The 24,091-nt window shown below is 51.0% G+C and overlaps 1 protein-coding gene across 1 annotated transcript; it reads left to right on the forward strand.

The window, feature by feature from the left end:
- The first annotated feature begins 7,824 nt into the window (after window positions 1-7,824).
- Window positions 7,825-22,979, forward strand: LOC144123234 (protein argonaute-4-like). Its single transcript, XM_077656101.1, has 6 exons — window positions 7,825-7,922; window positions 9,324-9,604; window positions 13,633-15,672; window positions 16,151-16,378; window positions 17,272-17,599; window positions 22,777-22,979. Exons 1-5 carry the CDS (start codon window positions 7,880-7,882, stop codon window positions 17,581-17,583), a joined length of 2,904 nt encoding a protein of 967 aa, XP_077512227.1. The 5' UTR covers window positions 7,825-7,879; the 3' UTR covers window positions 17,584-17,599; window positions 22,777-22,979.
- Window positions 22,980-24,091: the final 1,112 nt, after the last annotated feature.

A 24,091-nucleotide genomic window follows, 5' to 3' on the forward strand; every position in this document is an offset into this window, starting at 1 on the left:
AATTGTAGGCGAAGGTCACATACGGTAGAGCGATATCCAAGTCGCGGTAGTCCGGAGAAACGTACATAGCCAACGTTTTGGTGAGTGCGGTTGAGCCGTTCTGTGAGGCCGTTTGTCTGCGGGTGGTAGGCAGTGGTGAGCTTATGGTTTGTAGTGCACGGCCGAAGAATGTCCGCGACAACTCTGGACATGAAGCATCCGCCTCGGTCGGTAAGAAGTTGACGGGAAGCACCATGATGTAGGATGTGGTCAGTCAAAAGAAAATCGGCAACATCAATAGCAGTACTGGTAGGAAGTGCCTGCGTGATTGCGTAACGAGTAGTGTGTCTGTGGCAACAGTTACCCATCTGTTACCCGAGGTGGATTGCGGAAACGTTCCCAAAAGGTCTAAGCCGAGGCGTTGGAATGGTTCGGGTGGGACGTCAATCGGCAGAAGCAGACCGGCCGACAGAGTGGTGGGCGTTTCCGGCGCTGGCACTCCTCGCAGGCAGCAACATAGGGGCGTACACAGAGGTAGAGGCGGGGCCAAAAGAATCGACGACGCACGCGGTCGTAAGTACGGGAGACACCCAAGTGGCCAGCAGTGGGAGATCATGCAGCTCTCGGAGGACAGCAGTGCGGAGGTGTTTGGGCACAACGAGGAGGAGGTCAGGGCCAGCTTGGTTAAGGCTCCTACGGTATAAAACTCCATCACGGAGCACAAAGCGGCGCTTCGGAGGGTCTAATAGGGTGGTATGGAGGTGGTCGATAATTGAGCGCAGCACGGCATCGTGGCGCTGTTCTTCGGCCATGTTGGCGTGGGCAGAGGGAGAGCACACGGCGTCCTCGCTGTCAGTGCCAGGATTGTCACACGGGCGAACAGGGTAACGGGAAAGGCAGTCAGCATCGGCGTGCAAGCGACCAGACTTGTAGAGTACACAGTAATCGTACTGCTGCAGGCTCAGTGCCCAAGGCGGAAAATCTTCAAGCGCCGACCAATCGTTAAAAAGGATGACGTTTCGGCCCCGGCTTACGGGGGCCTTGTTCATAATGAAAGAAAGACAGGAGTGAAGGTAGGTTATATAGGTTTCATGGTATGACGCAAGCAACGGGAGTATATCGTGGGTAGATTGCCTTCGTTGCGATTGAGCGTGTTTGCCGTCGTCTGAATATAAAAAGATTCTAGGTAAAGCCTTGTCGTCTTGCGCGTTTCTTTTCCGATCCGCCATGAACATACCCGACCAGACGGGTTTCCGTCGAACCCTTGATTTCAACTCAGTGCCCAACAACCTAGCCGTCCTGTAGGGTCTTTCAAGGAAGAGACCCTGCACAACGCATGGTGGTCAGTGACAACTGTAAAGTAGCGGCCGTATAAATATGGGCGGAATTTCCCAACCGCCCAGACAAGGGCTAAGCACTCACGTTCCGTAATTGAGTAATTGCGCTCCAGGGCTGAGAGGAGGCGGCTGGCGTAGGCGATGACACGGTGCTGTCTGGATTGCCTCTGAGAGAGGATTGAGCTGATGCCGTAGCCCCAAGCGTCCGGGCGGACTTCAGTGGGAGCGGTCACACCGAAGTGTGCCAGAACTTGCGTGGTAGTAAGCTTCAATATCAGGGTGGAAAACACTTGTACTTGGTCGGGACCCCAGATGAAGGTGGCGTCCTTTTTCAGGACGTCGGTGAGGCGGCTAGCGATGTCGGCGAAGCCTTCAACAATTTGACGAAAGTAGGAGCACAGCCCTAAGAGGCTTCGGACGTCGTTACAGGAACGTGGCTGGGGAAATTCTGACGGCTCGGTTCTTATCAGGGTCAGGGTGGACCCCCGTGTTGTCGACCACATAACCCAAGATGGCGAGCTGACGGCGCGCGAAACGGCACTTAGACGAGTTGAGGTGCAGGCCGGAACTTGACGAAAGAGGGAAATGATTTGGGAAAGGTCAGCGAGGTGAGAGGAAAACGTGGGCGAAAAGACAATGAATCATCGAGATAGCACAGGCAGGTGGACCACTTAAAGCCTAGCAAAAGGGCATCCATCATGCGTTCGAATGTTGCTGACCCGTTGCATAATCCGAAAGGCATAACTTTAAATTGATAAATGCCATCAGGGGTCACAAAGGCGGTCTTCTCACGGTCCTGGTCATCTACAACAATTTGCCAGTAGCCCGAGCGAAGATCTATGGATGAGAAGAATTTGGCACCATGGAGGCAATCAAGTGCGTCATCGATGCGCGGCGAGGGGTACACGTCCTTTATAGTGATTTTATTCAAGTGGCGATAATCAATGAGAAAACTCCAGAAGCCGTCCTTCTTCGTGACAAGTACGACGGGTGAGGCCCAGGGACAGTGTTAGGGTTCGATAATGTTTTCCCCTAGCATTTCAGTAACTCCCGCATTGATTACCTAGAGACCCGGTAGAGACCCGGTAGGGGCGGCGGCGGATGGGAGGGGCATCGCCGGTTTCAATGCGGTGCCTGACGGCGAGAGTTTGACCCAGCATGGTGTTGTTCACATGAAAATCAAAAATATCCGAAAAATACACGAGAACGGCACGAAGCTGGGCAATTTGGACGGGACGGAGGTCGGTAGCCATCTTGGTCGTGAAGGCGTCTGTCGACAGAGGAGACTGCCGGCGCGTGGAGGCGGTGTCGACTGGTTCTGAATCCAGCAGTGGAAGTTCGAGGTGTAGGACACCCTCCGAGCAGTCAATAAAGGCGGAATGTTCAGTCAAAAAAATCCAAGCCGAGGATAAGGTCATGCGCACCAGTGGTCAGCACGGTGAACTGAACCGGTACACTCTGGCCGGCAATAGTAACCTGCACGGTACACATACCGTCCACAGCAGGTGTGACGCCATCTGCGATACGCACACGGGACATGCCAGGCGTGAGGACTTTGCGGAGGCGACGGCGGAGGGCAGCACTCATCACTGATACATGGGCACCGGTTTCAGTCAGGGCGCGCACGGTAACACGGTCGATAGTGACGTCCAGGAGATTAGGTCGAGTGGTGGAGAGACGATTTGTGTATTGTATGGTATTGTATTGTATTGGGATTCTATATGGCGCATAAGCTACTCAGGCTATCATACGCCAAACACATGGTATAATTTATTTCAAGAATTGGGTGTCCTCAGTGAAAGTCCTTGTCAGGACAAGGACTCCGAGGAGCCCAACTAATCAAATGTATACCTCAGCCGCCTTCTCAGGCCTGATAAAATGAATGAGGTGTATCGTAAAATGCGTCAAAACATAGGGTAAGAATTTTTAGAAATAATAGTTCTGTGATATTATATTTTGTTTAAAATCGCTGCGTCTTTCAGAAAACTCAAAACAGATGAAATTCTTACAGATGGATTATCTCCTAAAAGTAAATTGGGGTGGAAGGGAATGCGTTCATTGTAAAATACGGTAAATATTTTTTTGCCTTTGCCGCTCGAGTAGTGTGCACGAGAATAGCACGTGATTTATTGTGAGCTCATCTCCACATTTCTCACATAAAGGTCTGTCTTGTTTTGTCATTAGAAAGTTATGTTAGGTGTGTGTGTCCATTATGGAGACGTCATAAAATAACTTCGATGAAACGTTTTTGCTGTGAGCATGACTTCCATTATTCTATTAAGGGTTTTACTAAGTGTAGCTTAATATTTCTTTCAGTGTTCCATTGGGACTGTCATACCTGATTTTACACTGTACCAGCTTCATGCCATCTTTGTATGGAATGTTCACCTTCTTTATTTCTTTGTTCCGAGCTTTTGCAGCACATGCATCCGCCTTCTCATTGCCTGTGATTCCGATGTGGCTTGACACCCAGCAAAATTTTGTCTTTTACCTGTGTTTTAGCTCTTCTTATGTTATGAATGATGTCACCGATTAGTGGTCTAACTGTATTTTTATGGTGAAGAGAGGTGAGTACGCTCAGAGAATCAGTGTAAATGATGCTATTCACAATGTGCTCATTTATAATTTTTTCTACACCTCAGAGACTGCGTAACACTCTGCCTTGAAAATGGATGCGTACTTAGGCAGCCGTATTGTTTTCCTCAATTATTTTGAACCGCAGCACTTGCGACGTAGTGTGGAGATTTTGATCCATCAGTATAAAATGCCGTATATTCCCTGCATTATTCGTTTACGGTTAAGTATTCTTGTAATATTGCCACAGTACCAAGCAATCCAGTGGCGCCATACCGCGGCCGAACTGTTTTAGATGGGATTTTTGTCATGCCTTGCGCACTCGAATGGCTAGGAGATTCGTATTCTTCGCGCACGCCGGAAATCCCGGAAACGAGGCCGCCAACGCACAAGCTCGAGTTAAAGCCGGCCGAGCAGTAGACGGTCCGAACCCGGAGGCAACCGGTGAAGCGCTAACCTCCTATCACGATCACACCACCCATTTTAGACTCGCACGTAGGCAGTTCCCGACGCCGCCCCCCTCACTGTCAAGGGAGCAGCAGGTGGCGTGGAGAAGACTACAAACCGACTCTTTCCCCAGCCCAAATGTGTACTCGCACATATTTATTACAACCTCCAGCCCTAACTGCCGCTTCTGCGGTGCAAAAGCTACTTTAGACCGCATAACCTGGGACTGTAAAGCACATCCCCCACCCCCAGATCTCATGGCTGCTCCCTCACCTGACGCGTGGCTTTCAGTAAAGGTCAGCGACGACCGAGGCACTCAAGTCAAGGCTGTCGAATGGGCCTGTGCGGTACGAGACCTACATGGCCTGGACCTCACTTACTGACCACGAATCTACACTTTCTTTCAATAAAGTTTTTACTCACTCATTCACTCCCAGCACGTCTAATTAAACCTGGTTTGAGTGTTTCGCCCGTTTGTCGGTGACATATTTGGTGGAACCGCTGGGTAACGGTCCATGTACGCTTACCTGGAGGACACTCTTGACGTCAGTTCTCAACGCGTGGCTACAACACCAGTCCACAAGGCCTGCCGCCGCCTGCGAGGCCTACAGCCAGAGTTCGGACAACTCGCAAGACCAGCAAGGGCCATGACGTCCGCTACGGCTAGCCAGACAAGTCAGCCTTCCGGGAATGCCCCGCCATTCGTCCTTCACACGCCTCGGTCGCCCCCATCATTCCACGGTGAGAGGTTTGAGGACGTCGAAGACTGGTTGGCCAGCTTTGACCGAGTGGCGGGTTTCAATGGGTGGGACGGCGAGCGCAAGCTGCGCAACGTCTACTTTGCGCTGTAGGACTCAGCCAAAATGTAGTTTGAGAACCACGAAGCTTCCTTTACCACCTGGGAGGCTTTTCGTCGAGAGCTGCTAGCGACATTTACCAGCAGCGAAAGAAAAGAGACGGCGGAAATCGCCCTGCGCTCAAGATAACAGCAGCCGAATGAGAGCGTCGCGATGTTCATAGAGGACATGACGCGACTGTTCAATCGGGCCGACCCGGCTATGCCTGAAGCCCAGAAGCTACGCCACTTAATGCGTGGCGTAAAAGAGCAGCTATTTGCCGGAATGGTCCGTGACCCGCCACGAACAGTGTCCGACTTCACCAAGAAGGCAATGGGTATCGAGCGCTCTCTGCAGGAACGAGGCGCCCACTACGGACGTAAGGCTATACTGTAGCAGCCGCTTCCCAGTACACGCCTACGTCGCTGCCCGCCGAGGATCTTCGGGAGCTTGTAAGAAGCCTTGTGCGCGAGGAACTGGCGAAACTTCGCTTTGAAGCTCCACAGGTCAGCGTCGCTGCCGTAACGGACGTGGTCCGCGAATAAATCCGACGAGTTGTGCAGCCAACCAACAGCTCCACACCCGCCGCCCTCCGTTATAACGTAGAGCGAGGTGCTACGAAGTCCCGGGCCAGCGATGCGAGCCTTTTCCCCCGTCTCTCCTGTGCCATACCTGCAGGAGCCAGTCGCAACTGTACCATCCGTGCAGCAGGAGTTCAGGCCACCCGTGAGCAAAGCGCACGTTTGGCGTACGCCAAACAATCGGCCGCTCTGTTACCTCTGCGGGGAGCCCGGCCACATCCTCCGCCACTGCCCTTACCGCAGAATGGGTTTAAAGGGTTTTTCACCTGACGCACCTCGACCACGCTACGGTGAAAGACCACGGGATATCGAACAGTACTTGGCTGATAACGTGCAATATTCGACCTCGAAGCGACGCCAGTCCCGATCGCCATCCCCTAGGCGGTTCTCTTCACCCGGCCGCCCGTCATCCTCTGGCCAGCTCAGAGGCACATCCCCACGTGGGGAAAACTGAAGACGGCGTCCTCCGGGGGTAGGGCTGCCGCTACAGGACCGAGTCAAGAGCCTCCACCCGATGATTCGCCGCGACGCTCCGACCGACGACGGCCTGAACCGACGACCTCGACGACGCGCTCCGACCGACTGGTCTCCGCCGAAATGCCGGTATCCGCCGACAACCACGACGTTAGCGCACTCGTGGATACCGGCGCCGATTTTTCTGTAATGAGCAGACGGTTAGCCACGGCCTTGAGGAAGGTTCGGACCCCTTGGTCTGGGCCGCAGATCCGGACAGCTGGCGGCCACGTGGTAACTCCGATCGGTGTCTGCACTTCGCGAATCCAGATCCGCGGTGTTACTCCCCTGGCTGCTTTGCTGTGTTACCCGAGTGCTCCAAAGACCTCGTGCTCGGTTTGGATTTCCTTCGGGAGTACGGTGCCCTTATCAACCTCCAGGAGCTAATATAGTGTCGTTTTCCACCCAAGGCCCTGTCGACGACGATACCGAGCCACGCAGGGCTAAGTTATGCGTCTGTGACGACCACGTATTGATCCCGTCCAGAGCCAGCATGTTTGTTACCGTCGAGTGTGATAACAGCCCCAGCATTCGTGGCATCGCTGAAACCAACATCTCACTGCTTCTGGGTCGGCAAGTCTGTGTAGCTCACGGAATTATTGAATTGAACTGTGGGCGAACCGAACTTTATTGACCAATTTTGGTTCTGAACCCCAGTGTTTGCCTGGAAAAAGAGCTATAGCGCATTTCGAAGAACTTAGCGAATTCGCGGGACAGCGAGTGCTGTCCCGCGAATTCTCAGAGAACACGGTCTTTGAGGCACTGTTCTACAGCCCCGCCGCTTACACGTATGTACAGTTTATGTAATTAGTAACCAGAATACATGGTTTGCCTCTTAGTTGAACATTTGAGAACTTCTCTCATCCCGAAAGCTCTAAATCGCTGTAAGGTAAGGACAGCCCTGGTCTTCACCTTTTAAGACTTGATCTTTACGCAAGCTGTAAGAGCTCTAATATATAGGAGCGAGAAGAAAACCATGCAGCCTAGTTATTTTGGCAGAGACTATACGTACTATCGCGCCCCTTGGAGAGGAAAGAGAATACCAAACGGACAAACTTCCAAGTTAAACTCGCTTGTTCCCCTTGGTTATAAGCTTCTAATCGCAGCTTATGAAGTCGTTTCCCTTCTCCACCCGCCGTGACGCCATAAGCGAAAGAGCGGAGCCACACGGGACCGCGCCGGCCGGCCACTACGTTTGCAAGACTGCTAACCGCGGTCCGAGCGCTAACCGTTGCAACCTCACTTCTTCTTGACCAAATTATACCTCCGAGACGAAGACGACGAAGCGCATACCGCGAGCTGGTGGCACGACCACACGCGGTCGGCCCTGCACCGCTCCCTCCCTCGTCTGTGATGTCATCAGCACGGGTTCTACTCTGGCTCGCTCCTCCATTGGCCCGGCCCTGCGGCCGCGCCTATCCGGGCCGGAGGTTAGACGCGAGGCACGTTCCGCCGAGCTCGGGCCCGAAAGAGCTGCTTCATCGGCCGGCCGGTCGCTGCGACATCGCTGCTCGAGTGCCCTGTTCCCCCCCCCCCCCCCCCCCCGGCCAGCTGTCCAGGAGTCCGCCTTCACGTCGCAAACCGGGCCTCCCTCAAACGCTCCTTGAGGCCAATGGAGTCCACCCCGCGGTCGCAACGACGAAGCTGCGGAACAGGTGAGCGCTTTCCTTGGCCCGCCATTGCCTGTGATAGAGCGCAGCGCTCCGGCGGAGCCTATCGCGGAGGCGCTTTCCATGGCTCGCCGTGCCCTCCGTGGTAGAGCACAGCGCCCCGCCGGGGCCTACCGCGGAGGTCACGGGTCAGCCATCCGAATCGCTGGCTGTAGGGCCACCGCTCTGACTGGGTGGCTTAGGATGACGCCACGACCGCAGACTGTCACCACGCCGCCCGGTCCGTTTGGTACGGCGCGGCGGGCTCTGGGCGTGGCGAAGTCATGATGTCCCGCGCGCGATGCCGCTTTTAGCTTGAGTGGCGATTCGCTTTAGACCGAAGCTGATTAGGTCTTCGGTTTTCGCGATGCCGATGTTCTTCCGCGAGATTTCTTCAGCGGAAATGAAAATTGCAGATGGCGTTTTTTCTTTCGCCACTAATTCTAGGTCGGCTTGCGGGAACGCACTAGGCCTAACCCCTAGGTTTGTGCTACTGGCCTGTCACGCGACGCGTACGTGATTACATCTTGCCTAGAGGCGCGCGATCCTTGTTTGGTCGCGGTGAAGCGACGAGCTTTGCCGTGCACTTTTTCGTTTAAATTCGCGTCTTTGCCGCTGCTCCTGTGCGAGCCCGCTACAATGGGTGTAAAGGGAGTAGCAAGTCCTGTTATTTGCGCTCGAGTGTAGCCGACGTAGCAGTTATTCCGACGCGTCGGATGGTGTTAATTGACGCATATTGGTTTTTGGATACAGAGCGTCGCGAATCCCCGAGTGGGTTGGTTCACAATGGCTGTGTCGACTAGTCTTGCCTCCTTGCCATACATTAACCACTGCGGGGCGTGTCGCCCGATACTTCCGATCAGGACCCTGCTACCTTGCTCTCAAAGCCATAATTCGTTCGATAGGCTTACCTCATGGATGATCTCAATCATTTTCAACAACCTTCTCTCGCCTTTCTCCGATTTTAATTTGGTTTTCAGAATATAATTCATCTGAAGCCAAAGTGCGCTTTGACCGAATGCAAGATCTAGTGTATTTCCGATGTGTCTCTTCAAGCCCACAGTGACAGGATTTGAGGGCGTAGGCTCCTTTGTCAAGCCATGCAACCTAGCAATCCGAGCACCCTGCCGGGGCATAGCTTCTACTTATTTTGAGAAACGGCTAGGTAATCATCCTACAGCGGGAGTCGAACCCACCACCTCCAAATCCAAGGCGGGTGCTCTACAGAAGGCGGGATTATCATGGCTTCAGCGACGTAACATATACATAGCCCATTCTTGCAGGTGCGCAATAGTGGGTCGCCTGTTAGTGCTCGGAGCTGTTCGGTCATGCCATGTTGGCAAAACTGGTCACGCATCGGTAAGCCTTGTCGATATCGTTGATGCTAACTTCTTCCCTTCGGTCTAGGGCGGCCTACTGGACGCTCGCCGGGCGCCCCATCGGCGCTTTCGTTCGCGCAAGCCCTGCAGCAGCGAGTGGTCAGAGCGGCCCCACCCCAGATTCTCTCCAGCACTGCCGTCGGAACAGCCGTCATCACCCGCGCAGAGGGAACCAACGGCAACGGGGCTCACACTGTGGCGCCCACCGAAGGCGTGCCCACCACCTCGACTTCGCCGACGGCCGCGCCCGTGCAGGCCCGCAATGGTGCCGGCAACACCAAGTCGCAGAATGACGAGCTCAGCTTTCAGGTGAGCGGCGGCTGCTGCTGCGTGCCCCCACGGACGTGTCTGAACCCTGTGGATGGGTGTGGGCGGCAATGCCGTCGTAGCATGCCAGCAGATAGTTTGCCAGACCGCGTACCGCTACCGCGCATGCGCAGTTCGCCCTGAGTTCGCCAGATGGCGCCACATTCTCGTCAACAGCGCGCCTGTCTGGGCACGTTTGCGGCTCTAGATAGTTACCAGACTGCAAACCATGGCTTGTTGAGCGGTGTTTTCAGTGACCGTGCATGCACCGTACTGCATCGAGTTTCCATAGATTCCATCCCAGGTTGCATAGATTGCGCCGAAGGCGCGCCTCAAAAAAATTTCAAGCGCAGGCGTTACGCTGCGCAGCAAGCGAAAGTGAAATTTTGTTAGCAGCTACCGCTGCCTTTTCACGTGGGTGCATTTCCCATGAGGTTTTCCATTATACGTTTTATGACTAGGCTTCAGAAATGTCACGTGATGCTAACTCTACTAACGCCCCTCAGCGGACAAAGGTAGCGCACAATCCCCTCTCTTCTGATGCAGATTGCTGGTCACTGGCCAAAGTCAAAAGATGAAAAGACGTTTCGGGAGCACTACGGCTCCCTTGTTCACTATGAAGCAATCGGCGCACGGATACGTTCTTTTGTAGCACCCAGTAGCGTTTTTAAGGATTTAGCATAGATAGGATGTAGAGTTACGTCGTTCCTGTTTAATGTGTTAGACGATGTCTGTATGTTAAGGGACTCAAGATTCTGCCGTGCTGATGTGTTCTTTTCTGTTGTCAATATCTTTACTTGATCCCAGTTAAGCTCGTGGCCGGATTCTTGCACGTGCTCGGCGATGGCGTTAGATGCTGCTTTCTTGTTTAGGACGTCGTTCTGGTGCTCTCTCAGGCGTCTCCTGAAGTCCTTTGTTTCACGGATATATATTGATGAGCAATCGGCGCAGTCAATCTCATACACAACACCTGGAAATCTTTCACGAGGGAGCTTGTCCTTCCCATTCACCAGTTCTATTCGCACCTTGCCAGCGGGGACGTGCGCGATGTTGACGCCATGCTTGCGGAAAATACGAGCAAGCGCTTCGCTAATTCCCGCTACGTATGGGACAGCAGCTCGTTTTTCTTTTGGTTTTTCTGTGCTCTCGCGTCTGTGTCTACCTCCGAAGAACGCGATAGCAAAAAACCAAAAGAAAAACGAGCTGCTGTCCCATATGTAGCGTGAGCGAAGCGCTTGCTCGTATTTTCCGCAAGCATGGCGTCAACATCGCGCACGTCCCCGCTGGCAAGGTGCGAACAGAACTGGTGAATGTGAAGGACAAGCTCCCTCGTGAAAGATTTCCAGGTGTTGTACGTGTATGAGATTGACTGCGCCGATTGCTCATCAATATATATCGGTGAAACAAAGGACTTCAGGAGACGCCTGAGAGAGCACCAGAACGACGTCCGAAACCGGAAAGTAGCATCTAACGCCATCGCAGAGCATGTGCAAGAATCCGGCCACGAGATTAGCTGGGATCAAGTAAAGATATTGACAACAGAAAAGAACACGTCAGCACGGCAGAATCTTGAGTCCCTTATCATATAGACATCGTCTAACACATTAAACAGGAACGACGGAACTCTGCGTCCTATCTATGCTAAATCATTAAGAACGCTACTGGGTGCTACAAAAGAACGGATCCGTGCGCCGATTGTTTCATAGTGAACAAGGGAGCCGTAGTGCTCCCGAAACGTCTTTTGATCTTTTGACTTTCGCCAGTGACCAGCAATCTGCATCACCATGATTCCTGACCAGACGGTATGCCGTCAAACCCTCGACTACATCCCTCTCTTCTGCTTTGCTGCTCCTCTTCGCTTGTCGACTTTGGCTCCTTCTACGCGATGCTAAACCTGAGCACTCCCCGGAATGATCGCGCTACGTATGACATCGGTGCTTGCATGCGCCGCTCGCGTTTTTTGGCACACGCAAGGGAAGAGAAAGGAAGAAATGGCGTGAAAGTACGTGACGGCGTCCCACCATTGGGAGGGCCTGATGTCGAGAGTATAGACAGTATTGGAGGTGAGCGGCGTGCTTCAGAAGTTAATGGCGGAAATTATTTCAGAGACCTCCACTACGGCACCTCTTTCTGTTTTTCACTCCCACCTTCCTCCCTTCTTTTACGGCGCAGTTCCGGTGTCCCCCGGCACATGCGATTCAGCAATGTGGCTCATCGTAGCGTAAAGATGGGTTGCGCAAAAGCTTCATTCACGTGAATAAAGAGGGGACAAGCGCAGTCCCGCCTTCTTTCATGTGAAGGTACCTTTTGGGAAACCCATATTTTCGGGACGTATGAGAGACAATTACTGCGCCATTACCTTTCATCAAAAAACCAATTTTCAATTTTTTCTTCCGAGGTTCGCTTTATTTTCAGCTCCTTGAGGTGATTCAGATACCACATTGAGAATGATTATACACGTGTTTGGATTCCTTGCTCGGCACTCGGCGTTGCCTATGCAGCTACTTGACGAACGTCACTTGATGGCTTCAACGAAGTACGGAAACTGGAATGTGGTTGTGTAAAAGCACTACGAGCTCGCTTAATGTGCTCGCCGAAATTTTTATTGTGTATTTTTGCTTGCGAATGATTGCGAACATTATGAAACAAGAAAACCCTCTTTGTGAATGTGGCGTCCGCATTTTTTCATGCAGGAAACTCGAATTTTCGCCACAAACGCGTCCCTTACCACCTTTGCTTGATCTTAGGAGAGAATACAGTAGGAGACCTGACACGAGTGGTTAGTTAGATTCCTAAAAGAAGGGAATGTGACAGGGAAATTGGTTTCTAAAAGAAGTAGTTGTCCGCCAGCGCACCAGTGAGATCTTACCAACCATGTCCATGATAGCCTCAGCTGCTTATGCGCCATTAAGTGAAACACACAGACACGCACATAATTAGTTAAAATGAATCACCACGTGAAATTCGCCTACGCCCAGCGCCTAATTTAAAACTTCATATATTCTTCCATGCAGTTTCAGTTTCGCTTTCAGCAGTCGAAAGACTGTTGCGATGGCACAAGTGAGCACCAGGTCTTGTGAAGCATACAAAAACTTATATATAGCTCTTTGTTCATTTGCTGAAATCTTGACTTCTGCAACAGTTCAGTGTAAGTTTCAGTTAATTAAAACGACAAAGCAGAGTTCATATTGCAGTTTTTGTGTGCAGATCAAAGGCACAGGGCCAAAAATTTGGCGCCTTCACTCCTTCAAAGAATGCTTGGTCCTCTCGCTGGCGTGTGTTAGAGTGCTTTGAGTGACGCTGCAAACTTGAGGTTGCCTACAGCTGTCACTTTTCCCCGCAGGAATCTCTGAAATATGAATTTTTCGCATTTCTCTCGTAATTCGCGGCATTTTACTAGTTAAAGGTAAGAAGGCGTACTGCTATCGATTAAGAGCTCACTGGAGTGGGTTCCGTGCTAGTAGTCCACAGGCGAAAAAGTATCACCGAAACAAAATCGCGAGTTCTCATCCGCAGCGTAGAGACGTGAAAATCTGACCAATGCTCTCCATTCGCTCTCCTTACTTTACCGAGATCATTTTGAGCACTCCATATCAACAGCGTGACGCGCAACTCAGATCGTCAGTGTGGAGGAGATGACTTTTGACTTTTATCGATTAACCGATGTATGGAGGAGTTTACTTTTAGACAGCTAACGCAGAGGTCAGGCGTAGTTTACGCGCGGAATTCGTGCGTAATTCAACCGCCTAACCGACAATTCTGGACAAAGATCTGCAGATCTGCGGTCGGCAGGCTTGCGTGTTTTCATTTATGTTATTGCTACCGTCAAAAGCGTTCCCCATTGTTTTTCTATGGCAGTCTGAACAGCTTGATGCCAGCTAGTAAAAACAAAAATCAGACTATGACCATTACCTTCAATATTTCCATAAGAGTATTTAAAATTTTCAAATTTTGTTCAAGAATGTTGGACACGAATTGTGCGCTGTGGGAATTTAAACCTTAGCCGCTGACTGCCCCGGCGCCCTCTGCAGGAAATCGAGCGGACCTTGCCGTCTCACTTCCCGCGCCGGCCTGCTCAAGGCAAACTGGGCCGGCCGATCCCGTTGACCGCCAACCACTTCAGCGTTGAGATCCCTTCCGGTAACGTTTTTCACTACGACGTGGAGATCTGCTCAGAGTCGCGCAAGGAGACCAACAAAGTGCCCGAGAAGCGCAAGTTCCGCTGCATCAGCACCAAGATCAACCGCCTGGTCATCGAGTTGCTCGTCAAGAAGTACCGGGTCGACCTGAGTGGCTGCATGCCCGCCTTCGACGGACGCAAGAACTTGTACACGCGCCGTGGGCTCAATTTCCGCGAGCGCATCTTCACGGTCGACTTCGAGGAGGACAAGCAGATTCAGAAGTTCATCGTGAAGATCCAGTACGCGGCCACCGTGAATCTGGACGCGCTACACGCGGTCTTCGACAGACGCGTCAGCCACGTTCCCCAGGAGGTCCTCCAAGCCGTGGACATCGTGCTGCGGCACGGACCGTCGATCAACCTCATGCCCGTCGGGTGGTCCTTCTTCAAGCCGCCGGCCCCAGGCGAATACAACACCCTTGGAGGTGGCCGCGAAGTCTGGTTCGGCTACTACACTAGCGTTCGGCCCGCTCAGTGGAAGCCCATGCTCAACGTCGACATTTCGGCCACCGCCTTCTACGAGCATCTACCCGTGACCGACTTCATGTGCAAACTGTTCAGCGATTGCCGGCGCGAGATGTCGGCCGGAGACTTCAAGAACCTGCGCGACTTCCAGAACGTTCGTCTCAACAAGGAGCTCAAGGGTTTGCGCGTCAAGGTCACCCACCTTCCATACCCTCGCAAGTACAAGGTGGTTCGCGTCACCAAGGAACCAGCCAAGAAGATCTACTTCAAAATGGAAGACGGCACCCGTTGCTCGGTGGCCGACTACTTCCAAAACCGTTACGACCATCTCAAGTACCCGAACCTGCCCTGCATCGAGACCGGCAGCGCAAACCACCCGGCCTACCTCCCGCTGGAGGTCTGCGTGATCGTCGAAGGGCAGCACTGCAAGAAGAAACTGGACGAGAACCAGACATCCGAGATGATCAAGCGTACGGCCCAGCCACCGGCCAAGCGCTTCAACGAGATCCGCCAGTCGGTGCGGGATCTGGTCAGCAGCAGCGACCAGTGCCTGCGCGAGTTCGGCATCAAAATAAGCACCGAGCCGACGCAGCTCAAGGGCAGGGTGCTCGATCCGCCGTCGCTGGTCTTCGAGAACAACTACATCGTCAAGCCCCGCGAGGGCACCTGGGAACTGCGGGGCCGTCACTTCTACAAGTCGGCCACACTGACCCGCTGGACGCTGCTCAACCTGAGCCAGTTCGCGCAGCGAGACAGCCTCGACAACTTCGTCAAGATGCTCATCCGGGTCGGCCAAGAACTGGGCATGAGCATCGAGAAGCCGCTGGACGTCACCACGACTGATGCGAACCGCAAGCCCGTGCGGAACATCCTGCTCGAGGAGCAGCGCAAGACCGCCAACCTCGAGATGGTCATCATCGTGCTCGCCAAGAACACGAGCTACGCCGATATCAAGCAGGTAGCCGAGACCGAGATCGGGCTGCGCACGCAGTGCGTAATGGACAACAACGTGATCAAGAAGTGCAACGCCGCGCTCCTCACCAACCTCTGCCAGAAGATCAACGCCAAGCTGGGCGGCATCAACAACAGCCTGCTGCCCAAGGAGAAGCCGAAAATCTTCCAGAAGCCGGTTATCATCATCGGAGCGGACGTGACTCACCCGGCGCCTGGGGACAAGCTGAGGCCGTCCATCGCGGCGTGCGTTGGTAGCTTGGACTCTATTCCGTACAAGTTCCACGCCTCCGTTCGCGTCCAGGTGGCAGACTCCGCTGCCACTTCGCGCCTGGAGATCATCAAGGACCTCAAGAACATGATGAAAGACACGCTGAAGGCATTTTATCATGCTACCAGGCACAAGCCGGAGCGCATTATCTTCTACCGGGACGGAGTGAGCGAGGGGCAGTTCATGGAGGTCCGCAACCGCGAGGTAAGTTTCGAATGCGAAATGATTTATCCCCGCATCTTTTTGTGGGTTGGTTATGGTTGAAAGGGGCAGCATCATATTGTCTCGCGGATTCTACATCGAACATCATCGACCGCGGTAACTGGCGGGTCTCAATGTAGATAAAAATGCACCACACCACAGCGCTGGACATCACAGCGCTGGTGTTCATCGTACCCGTCTTGCACTGTTGCATTTTTAGCTGTCATGAATTACCTGCATGCCCGATCAGAGAAGCTTCCAAGTTACTGTGGATTCTACCAGTTTTCCATATACGATACGAATTTACTCACAGCGCAATAACCTTCTCCTAACTTTGTTCGAAAGACGACGATTCGTAGCTGTTTGACTGCGCACGAAATGGTGTTGTCCGGCCCATCCCTTGTGTCAAGCTCCAGAAGCAGTGTTTAATCCATTAGGCGACCAGTTCAGGGCTACAACTTGGCCGTGATCTTGTTTCCAGGTGAGCGCCATCCGACTGGCGTGCCAGGAGCTTTCACCGAACGAGACGTACGAGCCGGCGCTGACATTCATCGTGGTCCAGAAGCGTCACCACACGCGTTTCATGCCCGCCAATGACCGGGACGGGGTTGGCAAGTGCCGCAACGTGCCGCCCGGCACCACCGTAGACTCTGTGGTCACGCAGCCGCTCGACTTCGACTTCTACCTCTGCAGCCATTTCGGCATTCAGGTGCACAGTAATGGAATGCCGTCTGGGGCCCAGTAGTCGGTACTTTGGTCGCAGAAACTCCCTAATGACGCAGAAGCGAACTGAACGTGCTCCGAACCTTTCAGTGCAACATTAAGAAGGCCACTATAGAGGCAGTGACAGGGAGTTTGGGCGCTTCTAACACATTATAAAGCACAGGATGAATGTTAGGTGTGGGATCGAATAGCAACAGCGCATGGCCTACTTTGATATTTCATTGTGCAACAGCCAGTAAAGGGTTCCCGCAAAATGGGATCTGTTTGGTTTATGGAGGTTTAACGTCCCAAAGCAACTCAGAATATGAGAGACGCCGTAGTGAAGGGCTCCGAAAATTTCGACCACTTGGGCTCTTTGACGTGCACTGAGATTGCGCAGTACACGAGCTTCTCGAATTTCGCCTCCATCGACGAAATTCGTCCGCTACAGCCGGGACCAGGATGTGTTCCAAAACGGGGACCACATGATAGTAACAAAATTTTAAGGCACCCAAATTCATCATCATCATGAATATTATCAGCCTAACTATGCCCAGTGCAGGGAAAAGGCCTCTCCTATGTCTCTACAGTTACCCTGTCCTTTGACAGCTGCGGCCACCGTATCCTGGCAAACTTGCCAATCTCATCCGCCCACCTAGCTTTCTGCCGCCCCTTGCTACGCCTCCCTTTTCTTGGAATCAACTCCGTAGCCCTTAAGGACCAGCGGTTGTCTTCCAATTCGCATTACATACCCAGCCCAAGCCCATCTCTTCCTCTTGATTAATAAGTTAAGACTGCCTAAGTGTTGGCGGGGATGTGACGCGAGGTCTGTCGTCTACAACCAGGAGATCATGCTGCGATTCCGTGGGTTGAACCAGCCCCGTTGTGTCTGTGGTGCAGGGCACGAGCAGGCCGTCGCACTACTACATTTTGTGGGACGACTCGAGCTTTACGGCGGACGACGTGCAGAATCTGAGCTACTACCTCTGCCACACATACGCCCGCTGCGCGCGCAGCGTTAGCATCCCGGCGCCCGTTTACTATGCTCATCTGGCCGCGTACCGGGCCAAGAACCACGTGATGAGCAAGGTGGACGTGTCAAGCTCGAGCAGCGACTCGTCTGGGGGCAGCGCCGACTCCGTCTCAACCAGTCAGTATGTGGAGGCTGTCAAGGTGCTCGAGTCCCTCAAGACCGCCATGTACTTCGTGTGAGGACCAACACTGCTGGGTGAGCGATGTTCAGTACACTGAGCTGTCATGACGTCATTGTACCATACTAAAGTATGGCATGGTGGGTGTGTAGCGTACCAAAGCGGCTCATGGGATATGGGGTATTGTTGTGAAGGGCTCCGCATTGGGCTTGAACACCTGCTGGTTCCATAGCGTGCACTGCGATCGCATGGCACACGGCGGTCTTCCCATAGCCACTGTGCCACCACGGCGGGTCAGTTATAGGAGCAATGTAGGCTATGTGCATAAGAGCAAACGTCTCGCCATGAGGGCTCATTGACAAAAAACTGCGCTATACAGTGCCGCTAAGGAACTTGTCTCTGGCAAAAAAAAAACGCGGAACCTAAGGCATGGACAGGCTGGTTGCCCAAAGTTAATGCCATCAAAGCTCCTCCATATCCCTAGCATTCTGGCCCATGCGCCTCAAAAAACCGGTCGCGCCATTTCGCGACAGCCGGCGGCGCGTAACTCAATGGCGATGAAAAAATAAAAATAATACCTCGTCGCGCATAAAAGTTGGAGAATAGCTGTCTCGCCAAGATGTTAAATGCTTCTTAAAGTTTCTTTTAGTAGAGTTTCATCATTATAGCTTACATGCTGCGTTTACCATGCGCAATAAGCTACGATAGCATGGAGTCTGACGAAGTCCTGAAAAGTACCCCACTTCACTTTATCGTTCACCACAGTTCTAATTTACAATATATCGACCAGCTCTTTGGAGCTTCAGGAAGCGTAATGTCCTACCTTGAAATAAGTATAAAGTATTTTACATTTGAATGAAGCAAAAAATTTCCTACGCTGTTTCTCTATTTGTCATGCAACCTTAGCATTGGCAAGAAACGTGTGGCGCCCTCTCTTGGTGTGTTGGCAAGGCGCACGTCACCGCTGCAGTGTCCCTGCTTTGGTAGTTTGCTTTGGGAGGTTGAGCCGTGCTGTACGCATGCGCACTTTCAAAAGTGCCCCCATCGGAGTGAGGCTATAACCACGGGCTGCTACATAAAATGCTACAAGAAAGCGCGTGCCTTCTATGAGGTATACAGAGAAAATTATAAGGAGAATCTTTTGCTTGACAGGTACATTTTTTATTAAGCGCGTACAGTGACCACACGGGCATAGGTGATAGTGGAATTGCGTGCGCATTAACAGTGCAAAGCAATGAAACTTCAAGGTACTTTGTTCAAGCAGTGAAATGCGTAATTCCCAGACGCTAATACTTAGAGCTCACTCACCGCTACTTGTATATGGGTCTTGCATTGTGCGTTGAAAATATTAAAATAGTGAATTAATGACTACATTTTAACAAATATATTATTAGGCTCAATAGCAGATAGCTCTTCGAAAGTTTTGTCGATGTGGTGAAAGAGCAGCACGGATGCGTTGAAGTGAATGTCGTAAGTGAGAGGCGACAAACCTGATGCTGCGTTTTATGGCAGTAGGTGATTTGTCCAATGTAACAATTAGTATTGTGGTAGTTCGCAACATTTTTTTCTAGGTTGGTAAAGTGCATCTCGTGATTCGATCGTTCGCCGTCGATAAGGGTTTTGCCACTGCTGTAATCGATGCTAGTTTCGGCAATTATGTAAACCGCTAACGAACACTTCATAGAATGGCATGCTGGGAACTATTCTGAAGAGTGTGCCATCTGTTCGGGATGCAAGTAAATACTCCGTTACCCAGAGGAGCCATCAAGAGTAAAACGTGAACTATATGTTCTTGATTATAATTTAAATTTGGTGAAGAATGAACGGAAGTTATTGTCGGATAACACCAGGTTTCAATGCTTATAGTGCGTTTCTCTAGCGGGGCGGCTGGGCGCTCCATCCAGACTGCTTGTGCAATGTGGCGGTCACATCATTAATTAGCTGACAGGGCGTTACGTACGTGCGGCCCTGAATATGCAGTGAATTTACCGTGTTGCGTATGTGTGTAACAGCACCTATAGGCACTCTCGGACGAGTGGCGCGAACATATATTTTTTTGCGTATGAGGTGCAAACCAACCCCCGTCTTTTTTTTCTTTTTTTTTTGCTGTCGCTCTCCTGTGTACTCCTCGGTATCCTCTCTCTTTGCCTTTAATTCTGCGGGTTGCAGTTCCGGTACTTGAGAGATTAGATAGCAATCGCCGGGCCAGCAACATTTTTAGCTTTCTTTTTGTATTTTCGTCGGTTGTTGCCTCTTAAGCGATTGGCAAACTACTAATTCTTCGACGTGTGGCTCCAGGGGAGTTGCACAGACCGCGGGTGTAAGAAGAGGGTGCCGTTTTCAGGGGACGATTAACATCCTCCTGCGACTTTTAAATTTGCCTTGATTAGCTTCCACAGCCTACGACAGCAAGCACTGGAACAGGGTATTTTCCATACCACGCCTTAGGCCTTTTTTGTAGGATGACTATCTTTGAAGGGGCAGAGGAGGCGTCCGATAATGGTGGCCGTCTTGTGTGTAGTTTGCATCCCTTCCTTTCTGAGCATACTGGCCAAGGTTTCACTGACACCTTTTGCGCACGAACTGCATGCGCGTTTTTGCCACTGGCGTGTCCTTAGCGTAAGCATATAGAGTTGTTTGCGTTGCTTCCTTTTCGGTTTTGGATGATATATCGAGTAAAGAATCTTGGGTGTCCATATCTTAGAAATGTTTTCTTTTGTTAATAGTGCAGTGTTTTCTTCAACACTAGGTTAGGTGAAAGACCATTTTCCGAGCACTTCAACTAAAAAAATCCAGGCGCCAGGCTTTGAGCAATCTTGTGCCCATCGGAAACCAGTGGGTACACGGCGGCACTGGGGAACGAATCACACACCCTCTTCGAGCAGCATGCTTAAAGCGATAAGTCATTGCTGTTGTCGCGGATTTTAAAACAAATAAGCAAGAATTGGGAATCGCCCCAACCAAAACTTGCTTGAATTTCACCCTACCTTTCAGACACAATTTTTTGGCAGTGTTTCTCCCACAAAGGCTACGAGAACAAGACCCACTGCTCGCAGCATTTAAACGGATGAAGAGAAGGGGGGGGGGGGGGGGGGGACGGTAACATGAAGGGCCAAAGATGTGAGCAGATGCATAGGTAGGAAAAAAAGATTTTTTTTCAGGAGCTACACTGGCAGCCGGTTGTAGGGTGGTAAGGGGGAGGAAGAAAAGGACAGTGGAGAGGGGTCTCCTGCTGTGCCTTTGCCTGACTTTCTTTTTTTTCCTCCTTTTACTTTTCCGCGAATCGCGGGGCGCAGACTGTGGTTGCTTGTTGAATGAAAACTAAACATTTCGGCAGATTTCCTGTTTGGTTGGGTTTAAATACTTATATAAACTGCTAGCCTCCAACGAAAATCTTTACATTTAACCCAGCGTTTCGAAGCCGACTATGCTCCTTCATCAGGGGTGACTGAGGGCAGTAGCTAGCGTCTTTAGGTATGGAGAGGAGGAGGGGGTCAAAGGAACGAAAGCTGTGATGCGAAAGGCGTGGGGGAGTGGGGAAGGGGGTTCAGGCAACACCCTCTTGAGTTCTTTAGCGGGTGTTGCCAGTATCCCCCTCCACCCCCTCCCCTTCATAGCAACAACCACCACCGTCTCTCTTTCAAACCAGGGAGGAAGAATGTAAGAAAAGGAGGACGAGGAGCTCAACTTATGCGGCACCGTGGTGGTGGCTTTGTGAACTAGCGGCGCATGAACCAGAAGCCTGGCCATATGATAATTATGCGATGTTTCGACGGAATTTCGAAAATTCCTGGAAGTAAGGTGACGCGTCTTTGGACAGGCGTTGCAATCCCTGCGGCGGCCCTTTTCGAATAGTCTACGCTATTTTACCGCGGTAGCAATTACTTTAGCTTCGTACTTCTCCAAAACGACGGCCACGTAGCTGGTTTCCACTTAGTTTTCTCGCTGCGCAATAGCGCAGATGGTTCGAATTGAACGCCGTAGAGATTGTAGCGCCTCGCCAGCTGACATTGCATTTGCACTGTACTTCCCAGGCACATCGTGTGCTCTTGCGGTTTAGCTGGAAGTATTCGTCACTCTGCAGGGCATCCCCTCTTGCCCTTGGCTAGGAACTCGCCGTTGGCAGCAACCACCAGACTTTACTAAGAAATTTTTATTAGCTAGACAATTGATTTTGAGACTGATGCTCGCGGCTGAGTTCTCTCTGGTTAACATCTAGTATAACGACATCTTAAGGTATAAAAATTCTTGCATTTATTGCCCTCAGTTAAATCATGGTTGTGACAGTCACTTAAACAATTCCGTAAACAACATCACGTAATGGTCACGGAACGAAATTTTATTGGGTTTTATAGTCGCGTAGAATACTGTAAACAAATTTCCGCGAGTTTTTATTTTTCTTAAAAATTAGGCCAAAATGTCGACTTGAAATTGTCTTCAAAAAAGCGCATTGTTCCTACCTTCGGTTCCTGCCTTCGTAGGAAACACATTGAACGCCCTTGCAGTTGAGCGTTACTCTGATTTTATTTCCGAAATACCTGGCCTGGGTTATGTAGGAAAGTTTTTCCACCCCTTCAATTCACGGTAAATTTCAGTGAGTCTTGCAACGTGTATGAGCTTCATCCATTTTGCTGTAAGGTCCAGCATTACGCTCACTAGAGTATGCCCTGCTACAATGCTTGTGTGGGCGCATAATACAAGCATATGAAACACTCTCGTGGAATAAGTGAGGGCCTGCCTCTTGCGCTTGGTGAAAGCTCGTGAATATTAACGCGATATAGTTAAAATCAGGCCCCTTTCTCCAGAAAATCTGGTATTTGCGTTGTCGGCGTCGGCGCCATGAGAGAAAAAACTCACGGGCATGGCTCTGGCAGGTGGTCTCGAGAGAGCAATGGGTTGGAGGCTGGTGGGCCACCTAGGTGACGGTAAGGGGTACGCTATCGCGTCATACCTTTAAGGCGGATATTGTGTCCCTCCAATTTTTCTTAGCGGTGAACGAATAAAATCCGCGAGTATTGAAACATGTAACATCTTTCCTGGGCTCATTTGATCATGTACAGATCACGAGAATGGCTTTCGACGTAGTTGTGTGCAGCGTTCGTGTGCATGTCTTATGTTATTCGTATGTTCGCACTAATGTTTTGTGACCGCTTTAGTTGGCGATGCTCCCTGCGCGGGAAGCTGTGTTGTCAGCGTACAAGCTGGCAATTTGAATCAGTGGCATGACTCTATGCTTGCATGTTTTTTTTTTCAGGTCTTCAGCAGCAGGGCTGACTGGCCGCACCCTTTCTTTTTTTCGTGTGTGTGCAGTGACATTCAAGAATACTTGATGCTCTTTTAAGACCAAAATACCGCTACTGCATTCCTCGCTCCTCAACCCGGTACGGAAAGCGCACACGCCATTACTATGTACCTGCCTGTTTCAATAGCTTGCCACCTACTGTACTCCGCATGAAAACTAATTACACCCTGAAAAAAACTTTGCGCTATGTCTCCGCGCTGCTTCCTGCCCCGTAGTTATTTCATCTATTTACTGTAATAATTTAAATTACTGTAATCTCTCTTGATGTTGTAATAGTTATATATTTGTTTCACTATGTTTGGTGACCTTTTTCTTTTTTGCAAAGTTCATTGCAACGTCTCTATTTTCCTTTGTTTTGCCAACGTTCGCTGTCTGCCAGGCGCTGCCACTCAAGCCCTTTGAGGCTTTGGTAGGCCTGATTTACGTTGTCTGGCAATTGACATGAATAAAAGTTCTATCTATCTATCTATCTTTGTTGTTTTTGTTTGAACTTTCAAGTAAAGTGACATCTGCTTGTTGCATCGCTGCGTTGTTTTATTCTCAAATTAATGACAGTAAATGAAATGACTCCAGTTCTGGTGAGCGATAGGGACAGGGAGTAACAGTATGTAAATAATGGAGTAATCATGCAGCATCATCTGTAGCCATATGGCTGCTCTTGTGTGGATGCTAATAGGCAAATTGCCTAGACAGCTGCTACGCCATTTCCTTTCCTCAAAACCAACCTTACTACACCGTTCCTAAAAACTCCGTTCTCTTCCCCCCACCCTTCCCTCCTGTCCTGGTCTAGGTTAGCTCTGAACACCGGATGTTTCTTCATAAACAGCGGGGTTCCATGGTTTCATTACTTTTTAGCCGGAAGGATGCGCCTCGGTGGACACTAATGTGCGATTGAACCTTCAGAACCTTACTCCACCTTTGGGAATTGGGCCTGCAACTATGTACAACCTCTGTCAAGACTGTTGCTTTTCAGCAGTTTACAAAGGTCTGTTGTAGCACAAGTCCCCATACAAAAACGTCCTATGGGCGTCTATGGAAAAAGCTATGTCCGTCTATGGCCTTTTATGAACGACTATAAGCACCTACAGAGGTGCTTATTGCTAGCTGTTGAAAAATCTATGCCACTAAAGCTATAGCTTTGGAACCATACAACTGTCTTAAGCACTCTATAGAAAAATATATCAGCCTGTATATACAGCTATAGAGAGAAATAGAAAAGGTTTAGAGCTATTTGGGCCCAATGTCTATAGCCGGCCATAGGATATTT

The sequence above is a fragment of the Amblyomma americanum genome, chromosome 3, assembly GCF_052857255.1.
Source record: "Amblyomma americanum isolate KBUSLIRL-KWMA chromosome 3, ASM5285725v1, whole genome shotgun sequence".
Taxonomy (NCBI): domain Eukaryota; kingdom Metazoa; phylum Arthropoda; class Arachnida; order Ixodida; family Ixodidae; genus Amblyomma; species Amblyomma americanum.